General features: G+C 33.3%; 4 protein-coding genes across 4 annotated transcripts; 3 read left to right on the plus strand and 1 right to left on the minus strand.

Moving 5' to 3' along the window:
• Positions 1–5,616: 5,616 nt before the first annotated feature.
• On the plus strand, positions 5,617–8,660 carry LOC21389958 (HVA22-like protein c). Its single transcript, XM_024162235.1, has 5 exons — positions 5,617–5,755; positions 5,870–5,896; positions 6,003–6,125; positions 6,738–6,993; positions 8,286–8,660. Exons 1-5 carry the CDS (start codon positions 5,694–5,696, stop codon positions 8,352–8,354), a joined length of 537 nt encoding a protein of 178 aa, XP_024018003.1. The 5' UTR covers positions 5,617–5,693; the 3' UTR covers positions 8,355–8,660.
• Positions 8,661–11,578: 2,918 nt separating this feature from the next.
• On the plus strand, positions 11,579–17,566 carry LOC21389959 (PH, RCC1 and FYVE domains-containing protein 1). Its single transcript, XM_010092912.2, has 9 exons — positions 11,579–11,728; positions 12,152–12,238; positions 12,776–12,865; positions 13,125–13,205; positions 13,482–13,646; positions 13,769–15,820; positions 15,943–16,089; positions 16,849–17,144; positions 17,318–17,566. Exons 1-9 carry the CDS (start codon positions 11,681–11,683, stop codon positions 17,406–17,408), a joined length of 3,057 nt encoding a protein of 1,018 aa, XP_010091214.1. The 5' UTR covers positions 11,579–11,680; the 3' UTR covers positions 17,409–17,566.
• A 343-nt stretch (positions 17,567–17,909) lies between these two features.
• Positions 17,910–20,333, minus strand: LOC21389960. The gene is made up of 3 exons (XM_024162236.1): positions 19,737–20,333; positions 19,458–19,650; positions 17,910–18,333 (listed from the first exon to the last, which is right to left on the minus strand). The coding sequence occupies exons 1-3, from the start codon at positions 20,279–20,281 to the stop codon at positions 18,127–18,129; spliced, it is 945 nt and encodes a 314-aa protein (XP_024018004.1). The 5' UTR covers positions 20,282–20,333; the 3' UTR covers positions 17,910–18,126.
• A 222-nt stretch (positions 20,334–20,555) lies between these two features.
• On the plus strand, positions 20,556–22,729 carry LOC21389961 (40S ribosomal protein S9-2). The gene is made up of 3 exons (XM_010092914.2): positions 20,556–20,690; positions 21,132–21,513; positions 22,332–22,729. Exons 1-3 carry the CDS (start codon positions 20,663–20,665, stop codon positions 22,519–22,521), a joined length of 600 nt encoding a protein of 199 aa, XP_010091216.1. The 5' UTR covers positions 20,556–20,662; the 3' UTR covers positions 22,522–22,729.
• The last annotated feature ends 1,895 nt before the right edge of the window (positions 22,730–24,624 follow it).

Here is a 24,624-nt window from a genome sequence, read left to right on the forward strand (position 1 = left end):
GTTTACTTGCAACAAACACAAGATTGGTTGCTTTGAATTATTTGAGTTTAATTATAGTGTGAAGTAGTGATGATCAGATAGAAATATTTTATTTAGGGTTTGAGAGAGGAAAATTTCCAATATTTAACATGGTTTTGGTGTTGGCTGGTTTCCCGCTGATATATATGAGAAGCTTTTTTGGTGTGATAACTGAACAATGATTTTGGTTTGTTAATTATGTATACATATGTTCACTACATAATACACCTATTCGAGACTTAATTCCATGCATGCAATTTATCAATATAATTCTTAAGATCGGTTTAGGCCATCTCATTAATAATTATAACTCCCTCCTGAGGTTAGTTTAAACAACCTCTCATATATATGCATACATACAGACATAGATATATGTATTGTAATAATTGTCACTCTCTCCCTTGGTAAAAAAAAAAAAAATTATAATAAAAAAAACCTTTAACTGTAGGATTTAAGTGTGAATTTTATACTGTTCTTATGCATTGGAGTGCTTTGATTAACAAAGGGGAAAAAAAAACCGAAAAGACTTTGTCCCATGTCCTTAAATTAATTTAATTAGTACTTAATAGCTCTCAGATGCGCTATAGCTGCAAGTTTTGCTACAACTGCAATTGATCTTGTGGTTCATTATTAGAGTACTACCGCGATACCATCAATACTAAGATGGAGGAGCCCACACACGATCAGTTTCCAGCCTTTCAGGTGGTGAGCCCCAGTAGGCCAGGAGTTCCGCTGGGGCGCCATTGCCAAAACCAGTGTGTATGTACAGTCGTTGACTACATTCTTTTCCGATCTTATTTTTGACTTTCTGATCTTCACGTTATAAGAGTACTGCACTTTTAATTTTGTATTGTGAGCACCACACTTCGATACATATACAAATATATACATACATATATATATATATATATATCGATGGTAGGTGTTCATTTACGGCCTTATTGATGGCATTGCATTACTCTCACATGATATTTATGTATCTTTCACTAATTTGCATTAATCATGTAAATGTATCAATATATTATATCTGCACGTTTCATCATAATTAAGTGGCTAACTCATTTTAGTTAATTACTTTAAACTTATGGAACAGTTTTATATATTTAATATTGTCCAGCCTGTGTATGCGAGTTCATTTCTTTCTTTACAGGCAATGCGAGGTGTATGGCTCATCATCCAGGGCTTTAACTACACACACGTGTGTGTGTATATGTACACACATGTCTATATATAGAACACCAATGAATCAAGCTGGCTTTTAGCATGCATGGCATTATTTAATAGGATGTTTACAGTTTATACTTTCATTTTATTTTTTTTTAAGTTTCTGCGTGAGGCTTCTTCTATATATCCTAATTTTTAGTTCACCTAGCCCCTTTCCGCTGGCCAATTGTAGCTATATATATATATATATAATTTGGAACCAAAAACACTGCAAGAGGAAAAATTTATATTTGGACTATATTAATATATAATTAAGCATTTACATTATTTACATAATTTTAACGCTTCTATGTATGGAGATATATATATATATATATATATATATATGATATATACTTTATTATATGTATAAATATATATACACACACACACACTCTTGAATCTGGCTTATATGCACAATGCGTGTCATATTCCATGCAGTTAGCTAGTAATTAGTATAGTAGAGCTATGGGAAAATGGCTTTTGGTTATGAAAAAAATTGAAATAGCGCCCGCGCCAGGGTGGGCGCGCCCGCGCTCCTCTTGTGCTGAAGTAAAGTTTTTTTTTTGGCTTTTTTTGGCCCTTGATCATTATGGTTGGCCATTTTTGAGTCTTAGATAAATTTAGATTAAGTTATTTTCCAATTTTGGGCATACAAGAGGAACCTAGTTCCCAACTTGAAGAGGATTAGAGGCACAAAAATTTCTAGAGAGAAGAGTTTGGAGTTGGAGATTTTTGAAAAATGCTTGGGAGAGATCCTTGAAGAGTTGAAGGCTTGAAGTTCATCTCCACAAGAGTTTTCTCTTCCTTCTCTCTTTTCTTTGTAGTTTTTTAGTTTTTGTTCTTGAATTTGTGATTTTGGTTATGGATTCCTCTATGTTGAGCTAGATTATTATTCTAGGACTTGATGTAACATTGTTTGAACTATGTTTTGAATATTTTGTCAATTGTTAGTTTAATTTCATTTTAATTTATTTATGTTTCTCTATGCTTAATGTTTCTAATTTATGTGGCCAATGAGTTAAATTTTTTTTAGATTGTGATTTTGATGCTCGAGAGAGATTAATTTTATAGTCCGAAATTAGGAATTATAGTCCGGGAGCAGATCGACACTTAGATAATCAAAATATAATTTATTTACTATCAAAACTTAACACTGTACGCTTGCAGGCAAACACATATCATGAATATTTCATTTAATTTTACTATCAATAAAAGAGAAAAACACGTTGTCAATTAAGTCCTGAATTTCTAATTCAAGAAGGAGGACTACTCCACACATACGTACGGACTATATAATTATAAGTCCATTTCAGATATATACAATTGGTCAAAATTAATGCGTTTGATTGATGCACGGACGATTTATTAATTGAATCAAGCAAATGCTCGATCGAAAAACGTTGTCTAAATTTGTTAGGAGACTATTAGGTTGCAAGTTACGTTCATTCAAAATAAGGTAGTGTGCAAAGAAAAGTTTTATATTGATGAAATATGGAATGAACTCTTTTTTAGCAAATAGTAGATTTTTAAAATTAAGTTAAGTAAATGATATATTTTAAAACTATTTAAGGTAAATAATAGTTTATATGGTAATTAAATGATTCATCTGTGACTGTTAGAAAATAACTTACGTGGTAAAAAATTTTAAAAATCTTTATTTACATGGAAAAAATCTTTTGACCAATTGTAAAAAGAAAATTTACGTGAAAAAAAGTTTTTACTAGTCGTAAACAAACCATTTATGCAGCAAATGATTCATTTACCACATAAACTGCTATTTATTTCAAATAGTTTTAAAATATGCTGTTTACTTTATTTAATTTCATAAATATGTTATTTACTACATTCTAAGATGGAACCAACAAGAGAAACAAGTGGTATAAGTCTTAAGAGGCATTAACCAAAAGGGAAAAAGAGGGTCAGGATTTTTATTCCTTACTCTTATAATAATTTTTTTTAGTGAAATAACTATACTAATAAAAGGGTATTAATAAAAAATAAGAAGTAAAAATCAAGACTGATCATGCACTTTTAAAGATAAATTTTGTAATTTTCTTAACTAACCCCCCACCAACGAAACCAAGAAACATGAGATGAAGGTTGATGGGCTCAAAATGGAAGATAAAGGAGCTTGAGTAATTTGTAAAATTACAAATTTATTAGAAGAAAAAATTACACAACGTACATACATAGACATAGCTAGGTAGAGGTGAGAGGGGGATTAGGGTGCATTTGGTAGTGCTTCTTCGAGCCCAAAATCACTTCTTTAGCCATTAAAAGCTGATAATGGTGTTTGGTAAAAACCATAAAAAGTGATTTTTAAAGAATTTTTGAAGAATCTACAGCCAAAATCAGAAGCAGCCCAAAGGTAACTTTAACTTTTACATTGTGCGGGAATCAGCACAGTACAATTAATGATTATCAACAAAGTTCTATTAAATAATTAATTATTAATTACTAATTATATTATATATTAATTAACAATTAATAAATTGATATACTTAATAAGTAATAAATATATAGTAATTACTTAATTAGTAATTAAATATTAATTTATTACTATTAAGTTTTTAATTTTGTTAATAAAATAATAAATAATATAGTAATTATTTATTTAGTTAAAGATTAATTGCCAAAACTTAATTATATAAAATATGAACAATAAAACAAGTAATAATAAGTTATTAAATAAATAATTAATAATTAATATATCGATCATATATTATGTTAATTATATTCTATTAATTAGTAAATAGTTGGTAAATGAAAAATAAATAATAATTACTCAATTAATAATTAATATTAAATTATAATTATCAATATATAATATATTAATCAATAGTAATTAATAATTAATCATTATAAAAAGAATCATTATCAAAAATTGATCATGTGATATATCAAATAATAGATTATTAAATAAAAATGAGTAATTAATTAATTATTTATTTAATTATGTAACTAAAAGTTAATAATTACGTATAATCTAATTAATATGAGTACATTAGTAACATAATAATTACTATTTATAATTCTTTAGCATATTAATTTATTATATATATAGTTTAATTACTAATGTACTCATTAATGATAATCTATCCATTATTATTATATTATTAATATATTAATTTTTATTTGCTAAATAATTATTAATTACTTTATATATTAATTTAAAATGATTAATTACGGTCATCTTAACTACCCACAGTAATTTAACCTCACAATTTACCAAACGCTATTACACTGCTTTTGAAACTAACAACACTCGTATATTACAGTTTACCAAACACTCATCTGCTTTTTATAACAGCTGTTTTTTCTTTCAGCACAGCTAAAAGCCATTTTTTCATAATCTACAAGACTACCAAACTAGCCCTTAAGCCCCCACCCACATTTTTATTCTTCTAAAAACTAACATATTTTCTTGTAAAATTAAAATATTAGCCCCCATAAAAATTGTGAAAAATCATTTTATTCTCCCTTAAATTTAGATTTTTATTAGTCCCCACAAAAATGCCTCACCCAAATCTACATATATTTCATAAAATTAATAATAAAAAATTCAATTTATCTAAGGAAAAAAATTAAGCCCTTACTTACAAGAAATTCTGGGCCCCGTCACTGCTTATATAGTAATATTTTAATGATATTAATTTTTGGTATTTATAAAATGTTTTAAATTTGTTTACTAAATTTCAATGCTAGTAAAATTTATGATATTAATTTTTGGTATTTATAAAATGTTTTAAATTTGTTTACTAAATTTAAATACTAGTAAAATTTTGCTATATATCTAATTTTTCCAAAGTGATTTATCTTTAAGAGATTAACCGTGTATAATAGAATCCCAGTATATCTAATGTTCTATTTAACATAATTTATGAATCCAAGACTTGTATAATGATCAATGATCATGTAATTGGATTGAAGCGTTTAATTTGCCACAAAATGACACTCGCTGGCTAGCTTTTGTGGAACCCTTTCCCAGCTATAACAACTCTCGTCGTATATATATATATTTTATCTCATAAAAATTTAAATATAATTTTAATTATTATAATATATTTTTTTTATATAAACTCACTTTTCGACTCAAATTTTTTAACTCGCTATAAAAATAACGGCCCTAATAATTTTCAAAAATTACCTAAGGATTTCATAATTCTCTTTTGTATCTATCTATATGTATAACATGTTCGCTGTCACACTGTAAAACCATGTCCACAACCACACAAAAGATAAAGTTGAAAAAAAAAGAAAAATCGGTGCCTCTTTTCTCGTGTAGCAATTACCATTAGATTCTCCGGAAAATATGTCCTTGGAGGCCCTCCATAGTCAACTTTTCACATTCTTTTTCTTGCCTTTTTCAGGCTGCTTTTTTGAACACTCAAAAGAACTTTTTTTAAGAGCTTTTTAACAGACTTGAGAGATCAAAACAAACAAGAGAGAGAATCGCAACACAGCAAAAAATGGGTTCTGGGAATAACAACTTCCTCCAAGTTGTGCTCAAGAACTTCGATGTTCTTGCTTTGTAATATTTCTAATTCTCTCACATACACATAACACATTTTGTTTACATTTTTCAGAATAACTAATTACCATTTTCCACTTGGTATTATCTAATTATTTTGTTTGTCATTTGCAGGCCTCTAGTGGCTCTTGTTTATCCTCTGTAAGTCTTCTCCAACACCCACATTTTCTTTTGTATTACTAATTTAACATAAATTTAAAGAAATTAATATATATATATATATATGATTTTTTTTTCCTTCTCACAGGTATGCTTCAATTAGGGCCATAGAGACCAAGTCCCGTACAGATGATCAGCAATGGCTTACTTATTGGGTGCTGTATTCTCTGATTACACTATTTGAGCTCACTTTTGCCAAACTCATAGAATGGTAAGCAATTATGCCCTTAATTTTCTTAAACTAAGAACTTCTGTTATGTGTTACTCGGCGCATTGGAATTAGATAACTAGAACACAATGACAACAAATTAAAGAGCTGTATAATATGCAGAGAATCTTTTTGTTAGGTACACAACTAAGTAGAACAAAAGAAGTAGTAGATCCGTAAGCTTTTGGAACATGAAAGTTGTTTCTTTATTTTAATGTTAAAGAATGGGATTATCTTTAGTTATCCTCCACTAAAAATGGCTTTCTTCTTAACATTTCAATTTTTATAAAATGAAAATGATTAAGATCTTTAATTTCTAAATGTTGCTTAAAAAGAATCTCCACCATTTCTTTCAAAAATAAAAAAAAGGGGCAAAAAATACTGCTTGAAGCGCTCAATCCCTTGATGAAATCAAGTGAACAAAATAATGGAGCAATAAAAATTCAGGATTTACCAAAACAGGATTCTTTCCTAATTTCAAAAGAAAGAGGAAATGTTGATTTTAGGGAACACAAATGAATGATCATGGACTTGTTAACTTTGTTTTATGCTTTCTTTAGGAGTCAGGCTGACTTGTACTTTGATAATTTATTTTATGCCCTTTTTAAATGTCAGGTTCCCAATTTGGCCCTATGCTAAGCTTATTCTGACATGTTGGTTGGTCCTGCCACACTTCAATGGGGCTGCATATGTTTACAAGCACTTCGTCAGACCATTTTATATGAACCCACAAATACAAATACAAACTTCTCAAATGTGGTATATCCCACGGAAGAAGAACATCTTTAATAAGCCAGATGACATCTTAACTGCTGCTGAGAAGTACATTGAAGAACATGGAACTGAAGAGTTTGAAAGGATTATAACCAAGGTATACAATATTTACCTGATATTATTGTTTGAGCATTTTGATAATAACAATGTTCTGCTAAGTAATAAGGTTTTTGGACTATTTCTATTTCCCCTGTTAGATGCCAGAAGTAGAAAAAAATAAAAATGAGCTGTTACTAATTAAAAAGAAAAAACTGCTAGTCTGTTTAAATTTACTGCTTAGTGCAGTGAATTCTGCAGCCTTGTTTTCTCTTTTCTCTTTAAGATTTTAATAACCTGTTGGCTTAATTCAAATTTTTGTGAGGAAAAATTACTGTTACAGAAAGGTTTAAATTGTAGTTAAAATTTATGAAATAAACAGGTCTCAACTGTATGCAAGGAGGGTTTAATCAAAGAACGAGTTTATTTTATTGAAAAAGAACAACCCAAATTGTTTTTCCAAACGTCAAGAGATCCTTAAGGATCAATCAAATTCAGTGAAAAACGTAGGGTGGCTGGACAAAATGACACTAATAGATTAGACTGATTTCGAAATTTCAATGCAAGTCTTTACTCTTTAAGGCTTTGTTTGGTAGCTTTTATTATGTTGTATTGTATAAGATGTATTGTATGTGTTGTATTATCATAATACAATACGATTTTTAGTGTCATGACGTATTATTTATAAGGGTTAAAAATGCAAAATTTTAATAATTTTAGAGTCAAAATGTAAATTTTGAAAAATTTTAGGGTCAAAAATATATATTTTTCAAAAGTTTTAGGGTTAAAATATACTTTTATAAAAATTTTAGGGTCAAAATATAATTTTACAAAAGATTTGAGGTCAAAATGTAATTTAAAAAAAAAAAATTGCATTATGCCCCCTAAATTTTTCAATAATTATAGGCTCCGGCATGACCTTATATTGGCCCGACCCCGACCTCTAATCTTGTCCAACCCCGACATAAATTATTGATTTATTATAAAATAATATAATACAATACGTCAAAAATAAACCGTATTCAATAATACAATATAAATCGTATTAATTTACTATCTGTAATAGTTTATACAATACAATGATCACACTAAACATTGTATTATTATATTATTATACAATACAGTGTTTTAATACGATCAAACAAACATGTCCTAACATGGATATGATTCAACATCATGGGAATTATATTCATCCTTTTCTTTACACAAGTCCAAAATTTTCACTGAAATGGAATAGCAAAATTACAAAATTGACTATCATAATTCTAAAGTTCAAAAGTTTCATCTTCATTTTGATTGTAACCACACTTAATTATTTATGTCAATAAATGACATTCGCTGACATTAATGCAGGCTGATAGAGAATCAAGAGCCAGGAGAAGCAGCAATTATATGATCTTTGATGATGATTATCGGTATTAATTAAGTTTTGTCTCTCTGTATGGTATTGTGGTTGGTACAAATCCCATGGCTATATATTTACCTCTCTTCTAAACCGGATTCTGTTAAATATATATATGATGAATATCGTCTTTATCTAGTGTTTGGCTTTCTTTTCCACTCTTGAGTCTTCCCTTAGGCTGTGGAATATTGGTGCTGTATCTAAAGGCGTTTTCATGAAGGATGTGAAACCAAAGGAGTTTGATTTGGAAAAAACCAAGGGAATGGGATGAAACTGAAATTTTTACTTGATGGGTTCATGAGGAATATATCAACTGCTCCTTTTTATTCTATTTACAATTTTTGCTGTGGTTTCGAAATAATTTAGGTCTAAAGAGATTAGGAAGTTTTATTTCCGAAAACAAGATAAACGAGGAAAAAGATGAAACATGTTTTTGTTGTTGCAAAAATCATATTTTCCAACATTATCATTATTGAGTTCCCCTGTACCGCAATAACATTAGATAAGCCAAACAATGAGGTAGGTTTTTTTTGTTCTTGTTGCCGAATTGAAGAAGCAAAACATTAATTTTTTTTTTTTCATGTGGAAGTGCAGCAAGGCTTATCGACATATCATTCATTCAATAGTATTATCAGCCATAAAAAGAAAAATAATAATAGTAATACTAAGATCATTAGCAGTTTCTAGTGGTACTAAGCACTACCATCTAATAGAATGTGAATCCTGTAATATGAGATTTATAAATGGGGCTCACGTTCTATTAGATGGTGGTGCTTAGCACTGGTGGTGCTTTTAAGTATTTTTCAAAAATGATATTCCTTAAGAATATGTTTATTTTATGAGTTTTTTTATGAGTTTAAACTCATAGTTTTAATTTTATTAGAGTGTTTTTCTCACCAAAAATTTAAATTTCAGAATTAAAATCGCTTGTTTAACCCAAATTATATGATGAACAGTACTATTGTTCATATCAAGAAACCAAACCAAACCAAAAAGCCAAGTAATAGACACTATTAGGCGTCAGCGGATGAATACATGAAGGAAGGACTTAACTGCTTAGCTAAACCAAAAGTACTTTGTTCTCAATTAAAAAAAAAACAGTAATTTTTTTCCCCTAAATATGCGGATGCATTTAAATTGCCAATTTCGAAGGTCATAACAATAGTGACGGTTCTATCTCCTTTATTAAAGTTCTTTGATAGTAACGAGATGACATTTAATACATAATAATTACATAAGTAGACACACATTTTGGTCTGCATGTTAATGCTAGACGTTAATTAAATGGACGCAAAAGTTTGATATTAATAACATCAAAGATGTCCCAAAACGCAAAATTCCAATATTTTCCCCTATCAAAGGAGCCCCGGAGCTAGAAAAATTAATAAGATAGGGGTATGATTGAGTAAATTAGGTGGGCAAATAAAGAGATGCAAAATTTTAGTAGGGAAAATACAAATTTTATATAAAAAATTAAAAACAAAAATTCAGGTAGAGCTACGTTGGGTCAGCTGGCCCCAACAGTTCAAGTGGCTCGTTTAGACTATAACCCTAAAACTATACTTTTACAATTTTATTCTTATTTCGCCAATTTCAGATTTGTAATATTTATGAAATTCTTAAAAAAATTTCAGCTATTCTCAAATATTTACTTTTAAATTTTGATATACTTATTTTTTTATTTAAAATACCAAATTAGTAAAAATCGACCACCATATTACATGAAGAATAATTGTGTGGACCGTTAAATTCAAAAAATTAATTAAAATTATTATAATATTGTTTTAGTAAAAAATTTAAGCTTAATTACCGTGCCACTGAAAATTTTTTGTAACCCTTCCTCATCCATAGGTGACTCGGTCCTTGGAGCCAATTATAATACAATGTAATGTCTAAGATTGATTTTTGTTTTAAGAAAATTAAAAACACAATTAAGACTATCTTCAATGTAAACGTTAATTGTATATTTAATATTAAAAAATGTGATATGGTATGTTATTTTTATTTTTACTATAATGTATAATATTATTTGAAATACTAAATTTACTTTTTCTCATCATCTTTGAGCTTTAAAAGTTGTAAAAATAAATTATATTTTTAAAGTAATTAGAGAATACAAAAATTACAATGATTATATAAAAAAATAAATATTTTAATTAATAGTAATTAAATATTAAAATTTTCATATGTTATATTTAGTAAAAAAAAATTTATAATAAATAATATTATATTAAAGAGTATTTTTAAGCTCAAATATTAAATTTATAATTAATTTAATAAATTAATTATAAATAGGGCGAATGAATGAGGGTTTGTTTTTTGTGACCATATAGGCAAGTAAAGGAAACAATATAGTTTGATACGGATACCCAACCAAGGAACTAAGGAAGAAACGACAAATAAACGGACAGATAATTACAAGCGTATTAAAGACAAAACCATCTCCATCTCAGAGATTTCAGTTGCTGACGTGGCACCTAAAAAGACAAAAATAACAATAAAAAAAAATTCTCTGATGATTTGTTGCGACGAGAAAATAAAAAAAAAAACTCTCCTGTTTGGCACAGACAAGAATCAGAGAGAGAGGGAGAGAGGTGCGCACGTTAGCAATTCTTGAAATCTCTTCTTAGACAGATCATCAATTCACGTTCGGGAGAATATTTGGTAGCCATTGACGACCTTGGAGCTTTCGGAAACCGGTACACGCTTATAGTTTCCTCCGAATTCTTCCATTTTTTTTCTCTATTTTTCTTTTTGTCAGCTGAACGACCTCAGATTCGAAGAAAATGGCCGAAATTTGGCGAGTTTCTGAGCTTTCGTCGCAATGTAGGTAAATCCTATCGTTGTTGCTTTTATTTGCGCTCATTTGCTCTTGGATTGATGCTTTTCGCGGAGAACATGCACCGGAATCGAGGAGTTTCGCAGGAACTTGCGCGTGTAATGGAGCTCTAGGGTTTTTCTTTTGGTCTTCAGACGACTGGTCTAGCTCGCGTTGTTTTGGAGCTGAATGTGATTAGCGGAGAGCTTCTATGCGTTTCATTTCTTGGCTTGGTTTTGGCGCATTTTGACTTTTAGGGCTTTTTAGGGAGTTTTAAGGTGCAATTTTTGCGGAACGTTTATGGTGCTATGATGGGGTAGCTATGAAGCAATTCCTTTCTTTGTTTCCACGAATTTTGCTCAGAAGTTGAGTAAAGTGTTTCTTTTCTTTTACATTTTTCTTTCTTATTTTGTTTCAATGGGGAAAAGTTGGATATTAGACTATGGTATTGGAAGTATCTGGGGCTGTTGTTGTTTGAATCTGTATTGGGTCCTCCACTCCAGCTCAGGGCTTGACATTGCAACTTGAATGGCTGATTCTCAGAGAAGTGGTATTGCCGAAAGGGATATCGAGCAGGTCTATTTTTGCTTGTTTCATTCTGTTTTCATAACCACCCACCCAAATAACTTATCTTGAGAATTGGTTTACTCTTTTAACCTTATTCTTCTGTTAAACTAGTTAGTTTAAGACACATATACAATAGTCTATGAAACAAGCTATAAATCATATTCGTTATCTTATTACTGTTGAGTTTTTAAGTCATTTTTATATTCCCACTGTTCTTCTCTGAAACTCATTTCTCAAATAGTTATATGCCGTTTGCAAAAATGTTATATTTCGTGCATTCATTAATCAGCATTATGCCAGCAAGAGATTCAAATCATGCATTTCAATGAACATCTAACTGAAAGCTGATACGGATTTGCAAGATAAAAACTTTCCTATCCGTTGTGAGTGTGATGCCGGCAAGTAATTTTTTCTTTCATATTCTTTTTGTAGGCCATCACAGCTCTTAAGAAAGGCGCATGTTTACTTAAGTATGGTCGTAGAGGGAAACCAAAGTTTTGCCCATTCCGGCTTTCTAATGTAAGTAGTTGTGAACATTTCCAAAGAGATTCTACACTTCGTTTTCAAGTGGAACACAAAGTTTCAGCTTTACTTCAGAGTACCAGGATCTGTTCCCTAAACTAAAAAAATGAAAGATGATGTTGAATGTAGTTAGATTCAAAATATAGATTACTCCAGCTTAATCTCTTCCCAAGGAGAGGAAGTTAGAGCGAGTGCACATAGAACTGAACGTGATTGCAGGCCTCAGAAGTTAAAAGAACAAAGGATAAAAAGTGAGGGGTTGATTAATACGTGATTTCTGGAGTGTTTTACATTGTTTGTCCTATTTTTTCATTGATTTAATTTTTGGAATTATTGGTGATTTGAAATACTATTGAGTATGCAAACACGACACATTCCCACTTTTTTCTAATTTGAGCTCGGTGAGATTATGCACCCCCATATCTTTTCCTTGGACTCTCGAAAGCATGCTCCTATAGAAATAGTGATGGAAGAAGCATCTCTCATTCGTTACTATTTCTGTTTACCCAGTTCTTTTATTTATTTTTTTTTCAGGATGAGTCTTTATTGATTTGGTATTCTGGCAAAGAAGAGAAACACGTTAAACTAAGTCATGTTTCAAGGATTATTCCTGGACAGCGTACTGTAAGTTTGTACTCATTCCTTTTTTGTTGAGTGGCCTCACAAGGCTGAAAGTATTTTTCTAACCAATGTCATAAAAGGTTCTACATGCCAATGCCTGATTTCAAAATGATGATCACAACAAGGTTTTATTTGATGTTTAATCTGCACAGAACTGCCTCAAATGATCTTTCTCTTACTTTCTTTACTTGTATCCTACTACTTTTTTGGCAGCATTAATTTTCTCAAAATTTATGCTTACAATTGTCACTTTGTTTTCCAGGCGATATTTCAGAGGTATCCTCGACCTGAAAAGGAGTATCAATCATTTTCACTTATATATGGTGACAGGTCCTTGGACTTGGTGAGTTTATTCAGTAAGGTCTTTAACTTTTTATCCCTGAACTTATTGACCTATGTCAGTGCCAGAAAACATACCAATGATTCATTTAAGGTTTTTTTTTTTTTTTTTTTGCCGGGGGAGTTCATTTGCTAATTTAATTTATCAAAATAGGCGATTGAAGCAGATTAAGAAGATTGTTGTCTCAATAAAGAACAAATGGAGAATTAACCTGCTTATTTGAGTATGGTCTATTCCTTGTTTGTAATTGTGCTGATACCATCACTAACTTCTGGACAGATATGTAAAGACAAGGACGAAGCTGAAGTTTGGTTTGTTGGTCTAAATGCATTGATTACTCGAGACAATTACTGCAAGTGGAGAACCGAATTAATATCTGACAATGGATCAGTTGATAGTCCTAATACTCGTACTCGAAGAAATTCTCCATCCATTACTCCATTTGTCTGTACCAAATAATTTATTTCTACTTCTCTTTTTTCCCTCCTTATGTATTTTCATTGAAGTTCGAGAGATGTATTAAGTATTCAAGGTTTTTGTTTTTTCCCCCTTACAAATTACCACAGGATCCAGGAGACACAGATGGAGTCAACTTTGAGAATGTTTCACAGAGTAGATTAGGGAAGGCGTTTGCGGATATAGTTACATATACTGCAGTCACCAAGCGTTTCAATCAAGCTGGACCAGTTTTCAATCCTTCATTATCGCCTGCCTCTGTAGATAACTCCAATGGTAGAAGCTCTGCAGCTGAAGTATTTCGAGTTAGCTTATCTAGTGCTATAAGCTCATCCAGTCAAGGTTCTTGTCATGATGATTTTGATGCTTTAGGTGATGTTTTCATGTGGGGTGAAGGCATTGGTGGTGGCATATTGGGTGGCGGTGTGCACAGAGTTGGGAGTTTATTTGATACTAAGATGGATGCTCTTCTACCTAAGGCATTGGAATCGACAGTTGTTCTTGATGTTCACGGTATTGCTTGTGGTGGAAGACATGCTGTGCTGGTCACCAGACAAGGAGAAATTTTTAGTTGGGGAGAGGAAGCAGGAGGCAGGCTTGGTCATGGTGTGAAAGTGGATGTTTCCCAACCAAAGCTCATCGACGTTATTAGTGGCTCAAATGTTGAACTAGTAGCATGTGGAGAGTATCACAGTTGCGCTGTCACACTTTCTGGAGAGCTTTATACTTGGGGAGATGGAACTCACAGCTCCTCTCTCCTTGGGCATGGAAGTGAAGTTAGTCATTGGATTCCAAAAAAGGTATGTGGTCCTATGGAAGGCATACATGTATCGTATATATCTTGTGGACTGTGGCATACAGCAGTTGTAACATCAGCTGGGCAGTTGTTTACTTTCGGGGATGGTTCTTTTGGTGCCTTAGGGCATGGAGATCTCAGTAGCACTAGCATTCCAAGGGAAGTTGAAACTTTGAGAGGGCTAAAAACAACAAGGGTTTCTTGTGGTGTTTGGCATACTGCTGCAGTTGTGGAAATTATAAATGAGTTATCTAGTCATGAACCTTCTGGTAATTCTTCGTCTGGACAGCTCTTTACCTGGGGTGATGGAGATAAAGGGCAACTTGGACATGATGATAAGAAACCTAGACTTGTTCCTGTATGTGTAACTGCTTTGGTTGACAAGAAAATTTGTCAAGTTGCATGTGGCCATACTCTCACAATTGCTCTTACAACCTCAGGACAAGTGTATACCATGGGAAGTACTGCTTATGGACAACTGGGCAATCCTACTGCTGAAGGTAAAGTTCCTACTCAAGTTAAAGGTAAAATTGCAGAAACCTTTGTCGAAGAGATTGCCTGTGGTTCTTATCACGTTGCAGTTTTGACTTCCAAGACAGAGGTCTATACTTGGGGAAAAGGTTCAAATGGGCAATTAGGACATGGAGACAATGATCACAGAGATGCACCTACTCTCGTTGACTTTCTAAAAAATAAACAAGTAAAGAGTGTAGCATGTGGTTCCAACATTACAGCTGTTATTTGTCTTCATAAATGGGCATCCAGTGCTGATCACTCTGTATGCTTTGGTTGTCATAATCCTTTTGGATTCAGAAGAAAACGCCATAATTGTTACAATTGCGGGTTAGTCTTTTGCAAAGTATGTAGCAGCAAAAAATGTATGAAAGCTGCGCTGGCTCCAAACATGAATAAGCCGTATCGAGTGTGTGATGATTGTTATACCAAACTACAGCAGGCCATGGAAAGTAGTTCCATTCTGCGAAATACTAAGAGCAGAAACGGAAATGGGCACCATAAAACTGTTGAGGTAGCAGAAAGAGAGACCCGGGGTCCTAAATTACAGGCAACACTCTCCAGGTTCTCATCTTTTAGTTCAGCCAATCAAGTTGAAAGCTGGCATTCCAGGGGTGAGAATCAATTAGAAGCCAACTATAGCTACGTCTTTCCTCTTCTAAGTGGAGCTCCAAATTCTGTAGCTGGAGGTCCTAAGAAAGTTACAGCTGCTTCTGTCCCCGTGTCCAGAGTGATTTCTCGAGCAACATCACCTATTTCATTAAAGTTAAGCCCACCTTGGTCTTCTGAAGAAACAGATTTAAAGCATGCAAATGAAAGTTTGAACCAAGAAATTATGATTTTAAGGGCACAGGTCAGTTTGTTTACGCTACTTAAATGACAGACACGATGATGAATTGAGCACAATGTCATGCACTGCATTTGTTCTGATTAATTTGTTTACCGAGTAAAAAAGTGATTGAAGAAACTCTGCAGGTAGAAGATCTTACTCACAAATCCCAGAATCTTGAAGCTGAATTGGAGAACACGGCAAAGCAATTGAATGAGGTGACTGCGATAGCAGCAGATGAAGCGGAAAAAAGCAAATCTGCTAAGGAGGTTATAAAATCTTTAACTGCTCAGGTTTGTTATGTTCTTTCTTCTAGATGACTAAATCTTCTGTACGTCAGGTCTGCACAATTATTTGATTTGACAATGTATATATACACAGAATATATAAACAAATATATATTAACTTGATTTGACCAAAAAAAAAATATTAGGCGTTTTAATTCTGGATCAATCAATTTTTGAAAGTTCCTCCTAAATAAATTGGCTGCAGAGGCGACCATGTGCATTCTGGTTATGTTACTGATATGATCTGGTTCCTTGATAGTAAGTTTATTTAAAGCAGGATTTTCATGCTAGACAGAACACGGTGCGGTGCATAATCTTGAAATGATGAGAACTTACTCATTACTAGTGAACTCTCCTGCTGTCATCTTAAATTGTAGAGTCTTAGGTATTCGAGACCTTTTAAGACTTGGGAGCTATTGGAACTATAGCAATTGAATTGTCAACAGTTTTCGGTGGAGCTTGATGTATATTGAAATTTTATTTATTCCATGCATTAAATGAAGATTTCAACTGAAGTATTTAGCTTAGAAGGAATATGCATGTCCTAAGTGTGGTTGACCCTTCATAAAATGTTATGGTAGACAACATGGAGAATAAAAGTTGCTAAGAAAACACGGCATCCATTTTGATAACTTTGACCCGTTTATGTTATTTTGTAAATCTACAACGTTAACTACTGATCCGTTTTGGCTGTGGGATCATTGCTTATGTAACTATGCCTTTCTATTAGTCAATCTTCTGATCCTGTGGTTCTTTGACTGAAAGTTGAAAGAGATGGCAGAAAGACTGCCGGAAGGCCACACTATAAGCTGTAGTACGGTCCCAACTGCCGCACGTGACACAAATTTTTCAAATCAGATATCATATGAGACCACTTTGACAAATATGAACACTCCTGAAAGAGAATCCAATGGCAATTCCGTGAACCAAATCTTATCTAACGGATCTAAAGCACAACAAACTGGAAAAACAGAGTGGGTGATGCAAGATGAACCTGGCGTTTACATAACATTGTCTTCGTTGCCTGGAGGTGGTAATGAACTCAAGCGCGTTCGCTTCAGGTATGCCCATGATGCCAGCCTGTTTCTGCATAAAGCTATAAACATATACAGTCAAGCCAACAAAACAGATCATCTACTCCAACTCTTGCATCATACACCTTGCTAATATCATGGCATGTAATTTGTATACATTATTTAAATTCATTTATGGAGAATTGTAATGTCTTCCACAGTCGAAAACATTTCACCGAGGAACAAGCTGAGAGATGGTGGGCTGAAAATGGGGCCAAAACTTGCGAACGGCACAATGTAAGAAGTGAGTAGTGTGCGCATCATTCTAGTTACACGAGGAACAAGAGGAAACAAGAAAAAAAAGGGCAAGCCTACAATGACCATTTCCGACGACCTCTCCTCTGGAAACTGTAAATTTTCCCCCTCTTGCAGTGGAGTTTACCTCAGAAAGATCTTTTTGTTCTTTTTTTTTTTTTTTTTTTTTTTTCCAAAATTTTTGCTCAGAAATTAGCAGTTAGTTAGAAGAATTTTCAGAATGTAATTGTAGGAGAGACCCATTTTCAAAGGAAAAAGCATTGTAAAGGTGAATTACTTCTTTTTTGACGAATTAGAGTTTTTGCCTTTTCTTTTTCCTCCAAAGAGATTCTGCAGTCAACCTGGGTAGTTTACAGTTTTCCCCCTTTTCCTCTCTCTCTCTCTCTCTCTCTCTCTCTCTCTCTCTCTCTCTTCTTTTTCTTCTTTCCTTCTTTCTACAAAGTCGTTGAAGAACTACAGTTTTGCTCGAAATATGTTGAGACAATATGTACTCGTAAAATGATTCACTAAATGTGTAAATATATCGTTTTCACTTTGAGCAAATGACTATCGATTTGTACAAACGACAGTGGATCATGCGTAACCCACCTGAGCCTCAAAATTGTAAGAACTATAAGAACCGACACACTGGGATGATTGTTGATTTAGCAACACTTTTTTGTGTTCTAAGTTTTAACGATACAATGGGAAAATTCAAAAGTGATCGGAAAATGAACTAGGTTTTCCGAGAGGGTGTGAGGCTTGTGCCAATTGGGGTCTTCTCCTCCTTATAGGGTTGTGTTGATGGATCAGATAGACTTGGCAACCTTGAAACACTCCCCTTCCCTCTTCTGGCATTCGGTCCCAGCTCCTCTATCATGTATTTCCACCCATCAATTGGTCTCCTCCTACTAAATATGTGAGTCTTTATAAAACTAGCTATCTGCACATCAAAAATTCAGAACACCAAAACCGTACAGTTAGGAAGCAAAACGACAACGACAACAAGAAGAAAAACTTCAAATTATTTTCATCGGTGCCCCTTGAAGTACATTCTCATTTTGTCTCTTAAATTTTAAAAACTTTCACTTTACCTTTATTAATTTTGACTTTATCCCATTTAAGCCTTTTTATAAAAATTTATGTTCAAATCAGACATTAAAAAAGGAGTTAAATGTAGTCATCTGATATTTATTTATTTATTTTTAATAAATCTAAACAGAAAGGTCACGTGGCTGTGTTATTCTATTTTTTCTTTCCGTGTTTAGCAGAAATTACAACATAAAAGCTAAGTGAGAACAATTCAAAGTTCAGGATGCAAAAAGAGAGTTTTTAAAACTACGAGGCAAGCTGGGAATTTGGGTTCAGGGCCTGTAATAATAATACAAAAACTTAAAACTCAAAAAAAATTTATTCAAGTTCATGTTCTTTTGTAAAATTTGAGTCTAAACTTGAGTTTTAACTTGAGTTTAGAATTAAAATCTGAGTTCAAGTTTCTAAACTCAAATTCAAGTTAATGAACAATATTTTTTCTATTATTAAAAACGTAATAACTTTTTCGTTTTAATTTCGATTGAGATGATTTTTTTTCTATGCATTCACAATGAAGAGACGAATAAAACCCCACTCATATATCCCATTAAAATTTTTCATCACCATTGAGTTTTTATTAAAATACCAACCAAATACAAATTCAAGTTTTGACCCACCTAAATATAAACTCAAATAGATTCTTAATTCAAACCATAACTTAAAATGTGCACATTTAAACACAAACTCAAATTAAAATTCCAACTCAAACTATACTCAAATTAAGATCTGAACTCAAATCACCCTAACTCAAAAAATACAAATGAACAAGCCTCAGATTAAACAAAAATAGTTGTGATATCAGAAAAAGCTCCATTATTTTATTTTATTTTATTTTATTTTATTTTTTTTGAGGAAAAAGCTCCATGAATCTTGGAGTCAATTATAACTCGGCAGCAGGCAATATTTACAGAGCAATGAACAATCACTGAAAAAAATGCATGTAAAAAAAATGCAATTGTTATAAAGTTTGTAAACCTGGAATTTGCTGTAGGCAATTCGACGCTCAAACTCTTGGAGGAGAATATCCTCTTCTCTCTGTGTCATCTCCCACACATTCCCGTCTTGACTCTTTGACGTCGTTTCCCAACCATCAGGCTTGGATTTGAACTCGGAAGAGTTCGAAATCTTTCCATTCTCCAATTCATCATTCGCAGACGAATCAAAAATGCTTCCAATTATGATTACAGATTCAGCACAAACCCTAATAGAATTGAACACGAAAATTTTAAAATGAAGAAGAAATAATGGACGTACTCGGAACAGCTATCGAGCAATTTCTCGATATCATCTCCGCCACCGAGAGCCGAATCGCCTAATTTAGCCTCCTCCTGCTTCTCGATCTCCTTCATCCATAGCCCAGCGTGAATTCGCTGCTTCTTCAACCTGTAGTCCTTCTTCATATTCTCTAATCGGTAAAGCGATCCGCTTTCTCTCTCCAGATTCTGCCGGTTGTTCTTGCTCGCTTTTCGCCTCTCGCTCCAGTTCTCGTTCATGTCCTCCACGAACGCCTTCGTCTCCGCATCGGCGTTCTGCAGGAGAGCCACGCCGGAGTCAGACGAGGACGGGAAGTGGACGTCGCTCTCCCATGGCGCTCGCGCCTTTCCCGTCAGGTCCTCCGGGAGCCAAGCCGTCTCCCACGCGTCGTTCCACTCGTCGTCGACACCGCCGCCGCCGCGGTTCCGATTGGAAGAAGAATATGACGATTTGGCGAAAAATTCTCTAGTGTTAATGGAGTTGACAATTACCGAAGTAAATCTACAAGGTCGGAAACTTCTCGCTACGCGTTGAAGAGATTGCATTGGAATTCCTTCACAAAGAGTAAATTCTCGCAGAAATGAGAATCTTCTCTGCTTTTTCAGAGCGAGAAAACTGTGAACACCATTGAAGCTTAAACCCTAACTAGCGGAGAGACTCGGAATTCTGAAACGACGACGATTCGGGATTGGGCCTAACAAGAAGCCCAAAAAAATAAGGGAGGATTTGGGCTTTTATTGAGCTTTGTTCCCAGTTTCGGCCCAAAAATATTAGCCGATACTCAGAGTTAGGGTTTTCAAAGGTCGAAGAGGATTATATAACTATAACTTGTATTGCATGATTTGGTTGCCCTAGAGGAAGCTGAAGCTGTGCCTCCATTGAAGATCGCAGAGAGAGCTTGAGGACTTCAACGCCGGCGGCCAAGCATGGTGCACGTTTCCTTTTACCGCAACTGTGAGTTTCTTCTCTCTCTAATCTGCTTTTCCTGTTCTTTGATTTCATTTCTCCGAAGAGTATTTGCTTCTCTCTCTGTTTTTTTTTCTAGGTTTTTTCGGATGATTTACTCGGATATATGATATTATCGTTTGTTTGAATTCTCAAACTAATCATGTTGAAGAGAAAATTCACTCATAAGTTCTGATTCCGCCGATTTCTGAAACCAAATTAGCACATTAGTTAGTTATGTAATTTGCGACCATTTTTATAAGCACAAAAATAAAGAAATTGCAAGCAGTAGTTGTGTACTCCGTGTAAAAGAAATGAAAATCTACGCAAAATGTTCTGATTCAGAGTCTGAGCTAAAAAAAAAGTTTTATTTTTTTATTTTTTTTACAAGCATTTGCTCAAGATAAGATCTTTTTTTTTTTAATCTATAATTTTGTTCCTTTTACGTAGATGGGAAGACTTTTAAGAAGCCCAGACGCCCCTACGAGAAGGAGCGTTTGGATGCGGAATTGAAGCTTGTCGGAGAGTATGGGCTGCGGTGCAAGAGAGAGCTGTGGAGGGTTCAGTATGCGTTGAGCCGAATCCGAAACAATGCGAGAATGCTTCTGACGCTTGATGAGAAGAACCCGCGTCGGATTTTCGAGGGTGAGGCCCTGCTGAGGAGGATGAACAGGCACGGGCTTCTGGACGAGAGCCAGAACAAGCTCGATTACGTGCTTGCCCTTACTGTCGAGAACTTTCTTGAGCGCCGCCTCCAGACCCTCGTGTTCAAGTCCGGCATGGCAAAGTCGATCCACCATGCCCGTGTGCTCATCAGGCAAAAACACATTAGGTATGTAATATGGGCACTCCTAGTGCTGTTTCCTTTGCAATCAGTAAATAATGAAGATTGTAGAATTTCTATGGCCATTGCTATCTTTATTTGATTTGAAGAATAACCTTTTTTTGTTTGCTTCCCCGCTTCTGAGTCTGAATTTTAGGACAATTTCAGCTTACATTTATCCAGGAATTGGGTTCTAGGTTATTTTCAAATAACAGGATTTCTGTCTTCATTAAAGATGAGTTCTGTACATTACTAATTACTGGTTAAAGATATTAATTTCAAGCTTTTTCTTCAATCTATATTATGGTCTTTCATTTGTTGTGCATCACATTTGGGATTTTGAATGAAAATAGACTGAATTGGGCTTTGCCTGCTAATATTTATTTCTTCTTTACCTAGCAAGCAATTTAACTAAGTTTACCTCAAATTACCCAAGTGTAGAAGAATTAAACGCTATCATGCTTGGCAAGATCCTTTTTGGAATAACTTGTTTCAATTAACTTGGCCATCACAAGTGGCCATGAGTATGTTCTCAATTAATGAACAACTCTAACCCAATGACATGTTTTATTAATGGGGTTATTTTTTATTGACTTGGATTGTAATCAATGTTGTGTGTTTTTACTGGATGCGTTTCGGAAGTTTCGAAAATTTTGCAACTTGTCGCTACTCAATATCTTAATGTTTCATTCATGTACATTAGAGGCTTACTTAGTGTGCAATGAATCTTTTGTATTCCATCCTATTTGGCTTTACTTGTTAAGTCTTTTTTTTTTTTTGGTTGATATAGCATATAGTACGAATTAACTTACTTTTGGTCTGTTCAGGGTTGGGAGGCAGGTAGTCAATATCCCTTCATTCATGGTGAGGGTGGACTCACAAAAGCACATTGATTTTTCACTCACAAGCCCCTTCGGAGGTGGACGTCCTGGCCGCGTGAAGCGAAAGAACCAGAAGGCGGCTGCCAAGAAGGCTGCTGGTGGAGATGGAGATGGAGATGAAGAAGATGAAGAGTAAAGAGTAGAATCCTCAATTTAGGTATAGGGAGTATCCGCATCTCGTATCGGTATTCGCTTTCTTAGATACTCACTTATCTCGCTTTCTTTCTGTGGATTTGTAAACTTTTTTGGATATATGTTATAACCATAGGAATTTTTGTTTGAATTTTGTCCGCATCTTTTTTTAAGTCTCGTTATTGGATAATTCCGCTATTTGATCAAATTAAGAATTGAGTTTATTTGGTTTATGTTGGACCATTTTTCTTTTCATTCTCATTGCATTCATTCTATGTGGTTGTCGTTTTCAGTTGTGTAAACGCCTGAATTTGATCGAACCAGGGAATTTTAGTCATGTCATGTCTTCTCGTGCACTTGGCCGTTCATGGGGTGGATCTTTCTTCCGTTCTTCAAGGTCTCCTTTCTGCAGATAAATTAATCAATCAAAGGAAAATTTTTTCTTGGTACAAGTTTTAAATTAATGTTGCTTGCTTGGGGGTATCGTGTCAGTGATTTTGAAGACCAACTTTTTCTCACAAGAGCCCGGCAAAATAATAGTACTAAACATGAAAATGAGAATGGGCTATAAGTACACAAATTTTGTAAAAACTATGTCATGAATCATGATAAGCTTGAAAGATCCCATATAGAGTTCTTTACAAAGAGAAATTTGTACATTTTTACCCTGAATTTTGGGTTATTTTAAGAAGAATTCCATGTATTTTGCGTTTTGTCATTTGGGACGCAATTGGTTTTATGAATCTTTGGGTTGTGAAAAGAAACCTAGGAGAATGCTAGGGTTAAACGATTTCATGAGGATGAAGAACATCCTTTGTGCTTATGATGTCTATTTGGAAATGGATTTCTTGAAGCAGGGTTCTTGAATTGTTTATGGATTTTGCTTTCATACATCTTTTTTGGTCAAAAACTCTGATTTTGTTTTAGCGTCGTTTTTTCCCCCCTTCATCTGTTGCGAGGTTATTTTTCAAGGATTTTTTTTATATATTTTTCAAGGATATATAGATCGTTCATAGTTTTTGCCATTATATGGTAGAGAAATGATATCATTATTCTTTTTGTCGATTTTTGCATTCACTGTTTTACAAATTGCAGGAAACTAAAAATGTAAAAAATATTAGTTATGTCACTCTAATAAAAAATAAACAATTGTCATTTAATTAATAAACAAAAAACAAAAGGTCACAATGAACTCAATTAGTTTGAATGACAAATAATAGACATGTACAAAACCGTGACAAACATGTACTTTTCTTCATATTTTAATAAGAATTTAGGCACTATTTAGTAATATTTTGGAAACATTTTCTCCCGTTTTTTGAGGTGTCTGTTGGAAATGGTTTTGAAATCACCTGTAGTTTCGTTTTTTCTAAAAAAGAAAAATTATTTTTTATTTGAAAAAATGAGACAAATACTCTTTTAAAATGCACGAGTCTTGATTTTTATCATTTACTCTTCATTAATATTCTTTTAGTCAAATAACTATATAAGTCAAAAGGGTATTAATTAAGAATAAAGGATAAAAATCAAGACTCGTACACTCTTAAGAATAAATTCAATGGGTGCATTTGGAATTGATTTCAAAACGTTTTTGTTTTCTGTACGAAAATGGAAATGAAAACGTTTTCATTTTCATTTTTGAATAATTTCTGAAAATGCGTTTGGTAGTTTTATTTAGAGATTGATTTCAGTTTTAAAAAAAAAACTGAAACTGCGTTTGGTGGTTTCATTTTTGAAAACATGTAATAGTATTTAATATATTAAATAAATAATAATTGAATCACAAATAAAAACACTAATAATTAATAAAGTATGGAAATTACAATATTAGCTTAAATTATTGTCGCCTATACGAATCCCACATTTGATTAGCTAGATGATCCCTAAAATTAACCATGTAATTACGTTGTTGCGGACCACCCATTTAAGATATTTCTGCTTCTTATGCATCCATACCATGTTGTTGTTCCTGTTGCCCTTCTTGTTCTCCCTCAATATCTTCTACGAGCAAATCGACCTCATATTGTCTAAATAGAGGATCATCTCGCGCGTGCATCTTAATTAAATTGTGGATCATACAACAAGCTATTGGTATAACATTTTGTCT

Source organism: Morus notabilis, unplaced genomic scaffold (genome assembly GCF_000414095.1).
Source record: "Morus notabilis unplaced genomic scaffold, ASM41409v2 Scaffold458, whole genome shotgun sequence".
Lineage (NCBI taxonomy): Eukaryota > Viridiplantae > Streptophyta > Magnoliopsida > Rosales > Moraceae > Morus > Morus notabilis.

Coding starts and splice junctions, on each gene's coding strand:
- LOC21389958 (XM_024162235.1), top strand. CDS start 5,694: ATGGGTTCTGGGAATAACAACTTCCTCCAAGTTGTGCTCAAGAACTTC. Junction 6,126..6,737: donor TTTGCCAAACTCATAGAATG/GTAAGCAATTAT, acceptor TTTAAATGTCAG/GTTCCCAATTTGGCCCTATG. Junction 6,994..8,285: donor TTGAAAGGATTATAACCAAG/GTATACAATATT, acceptor ACATTAATGCAG/GCTGATAGAGAATCAAGAGC.
- LOC21389959 (XM_010092912.2), top strand. CDS start 11,681: ATGGCTGATTCTCAGAGAAGTGGTATTGCCGAAAGGGATATCGAGCAG. Junction 13,206..13,481: donor GTGACAGGTCCTTGGACTTG/GTGAGTTTATTC, acceptor ACTTCTGGACAG/ATATGTAAAGACAAGGACGA. Junction 17,145..17,317: donor CTCAAGCGCGTTCGCTTCAG/GTATGCCCATGA, acceptor TGTCTTCCACAG/TCGAAAACATTTCACCGAGG.
- LOC21389960 (XM_024162236.1), bottom strand. CDS start 20,281: ATGCAATCTCTTCAACGCGTAGCGAGAAGTTTCCGACCTTGTAGATTT. Junction 19,651..19,736: donor TTGCTCGATAGCTGTTCCGA/GTACGTCCATTA, acceptor CATAATTGGAAG/CATTTTTGATTCGTCTGCGA. Junction 18,334..19,457: donor TTGCCTACAGCAAATTCCAG/GTTTACAAACTT, acceptor TTTGATGTGCAG/ATAGCTAGTTTTATAAAGAC.
- LOC21389961 (XM_010092914.2), top strand. CDS start 20,663: ATGGTGCACGTTTCCTTTTACCGCAACT. Junction 20,691..21,131: donor CGTTTCCTTTTACCGCAACT/GTGAGTTTCTTC, acceptor CCTTTTACGTAG/ATGGGAAGACTTTTAAGAAG. Junction 21,514..22,331: donor ATCAGGCAAAAACACATTAG/GTATGTAATATG, acceptor TGGTCTGTTCAG/GGTTGGGAGGCAGGTAGTCA.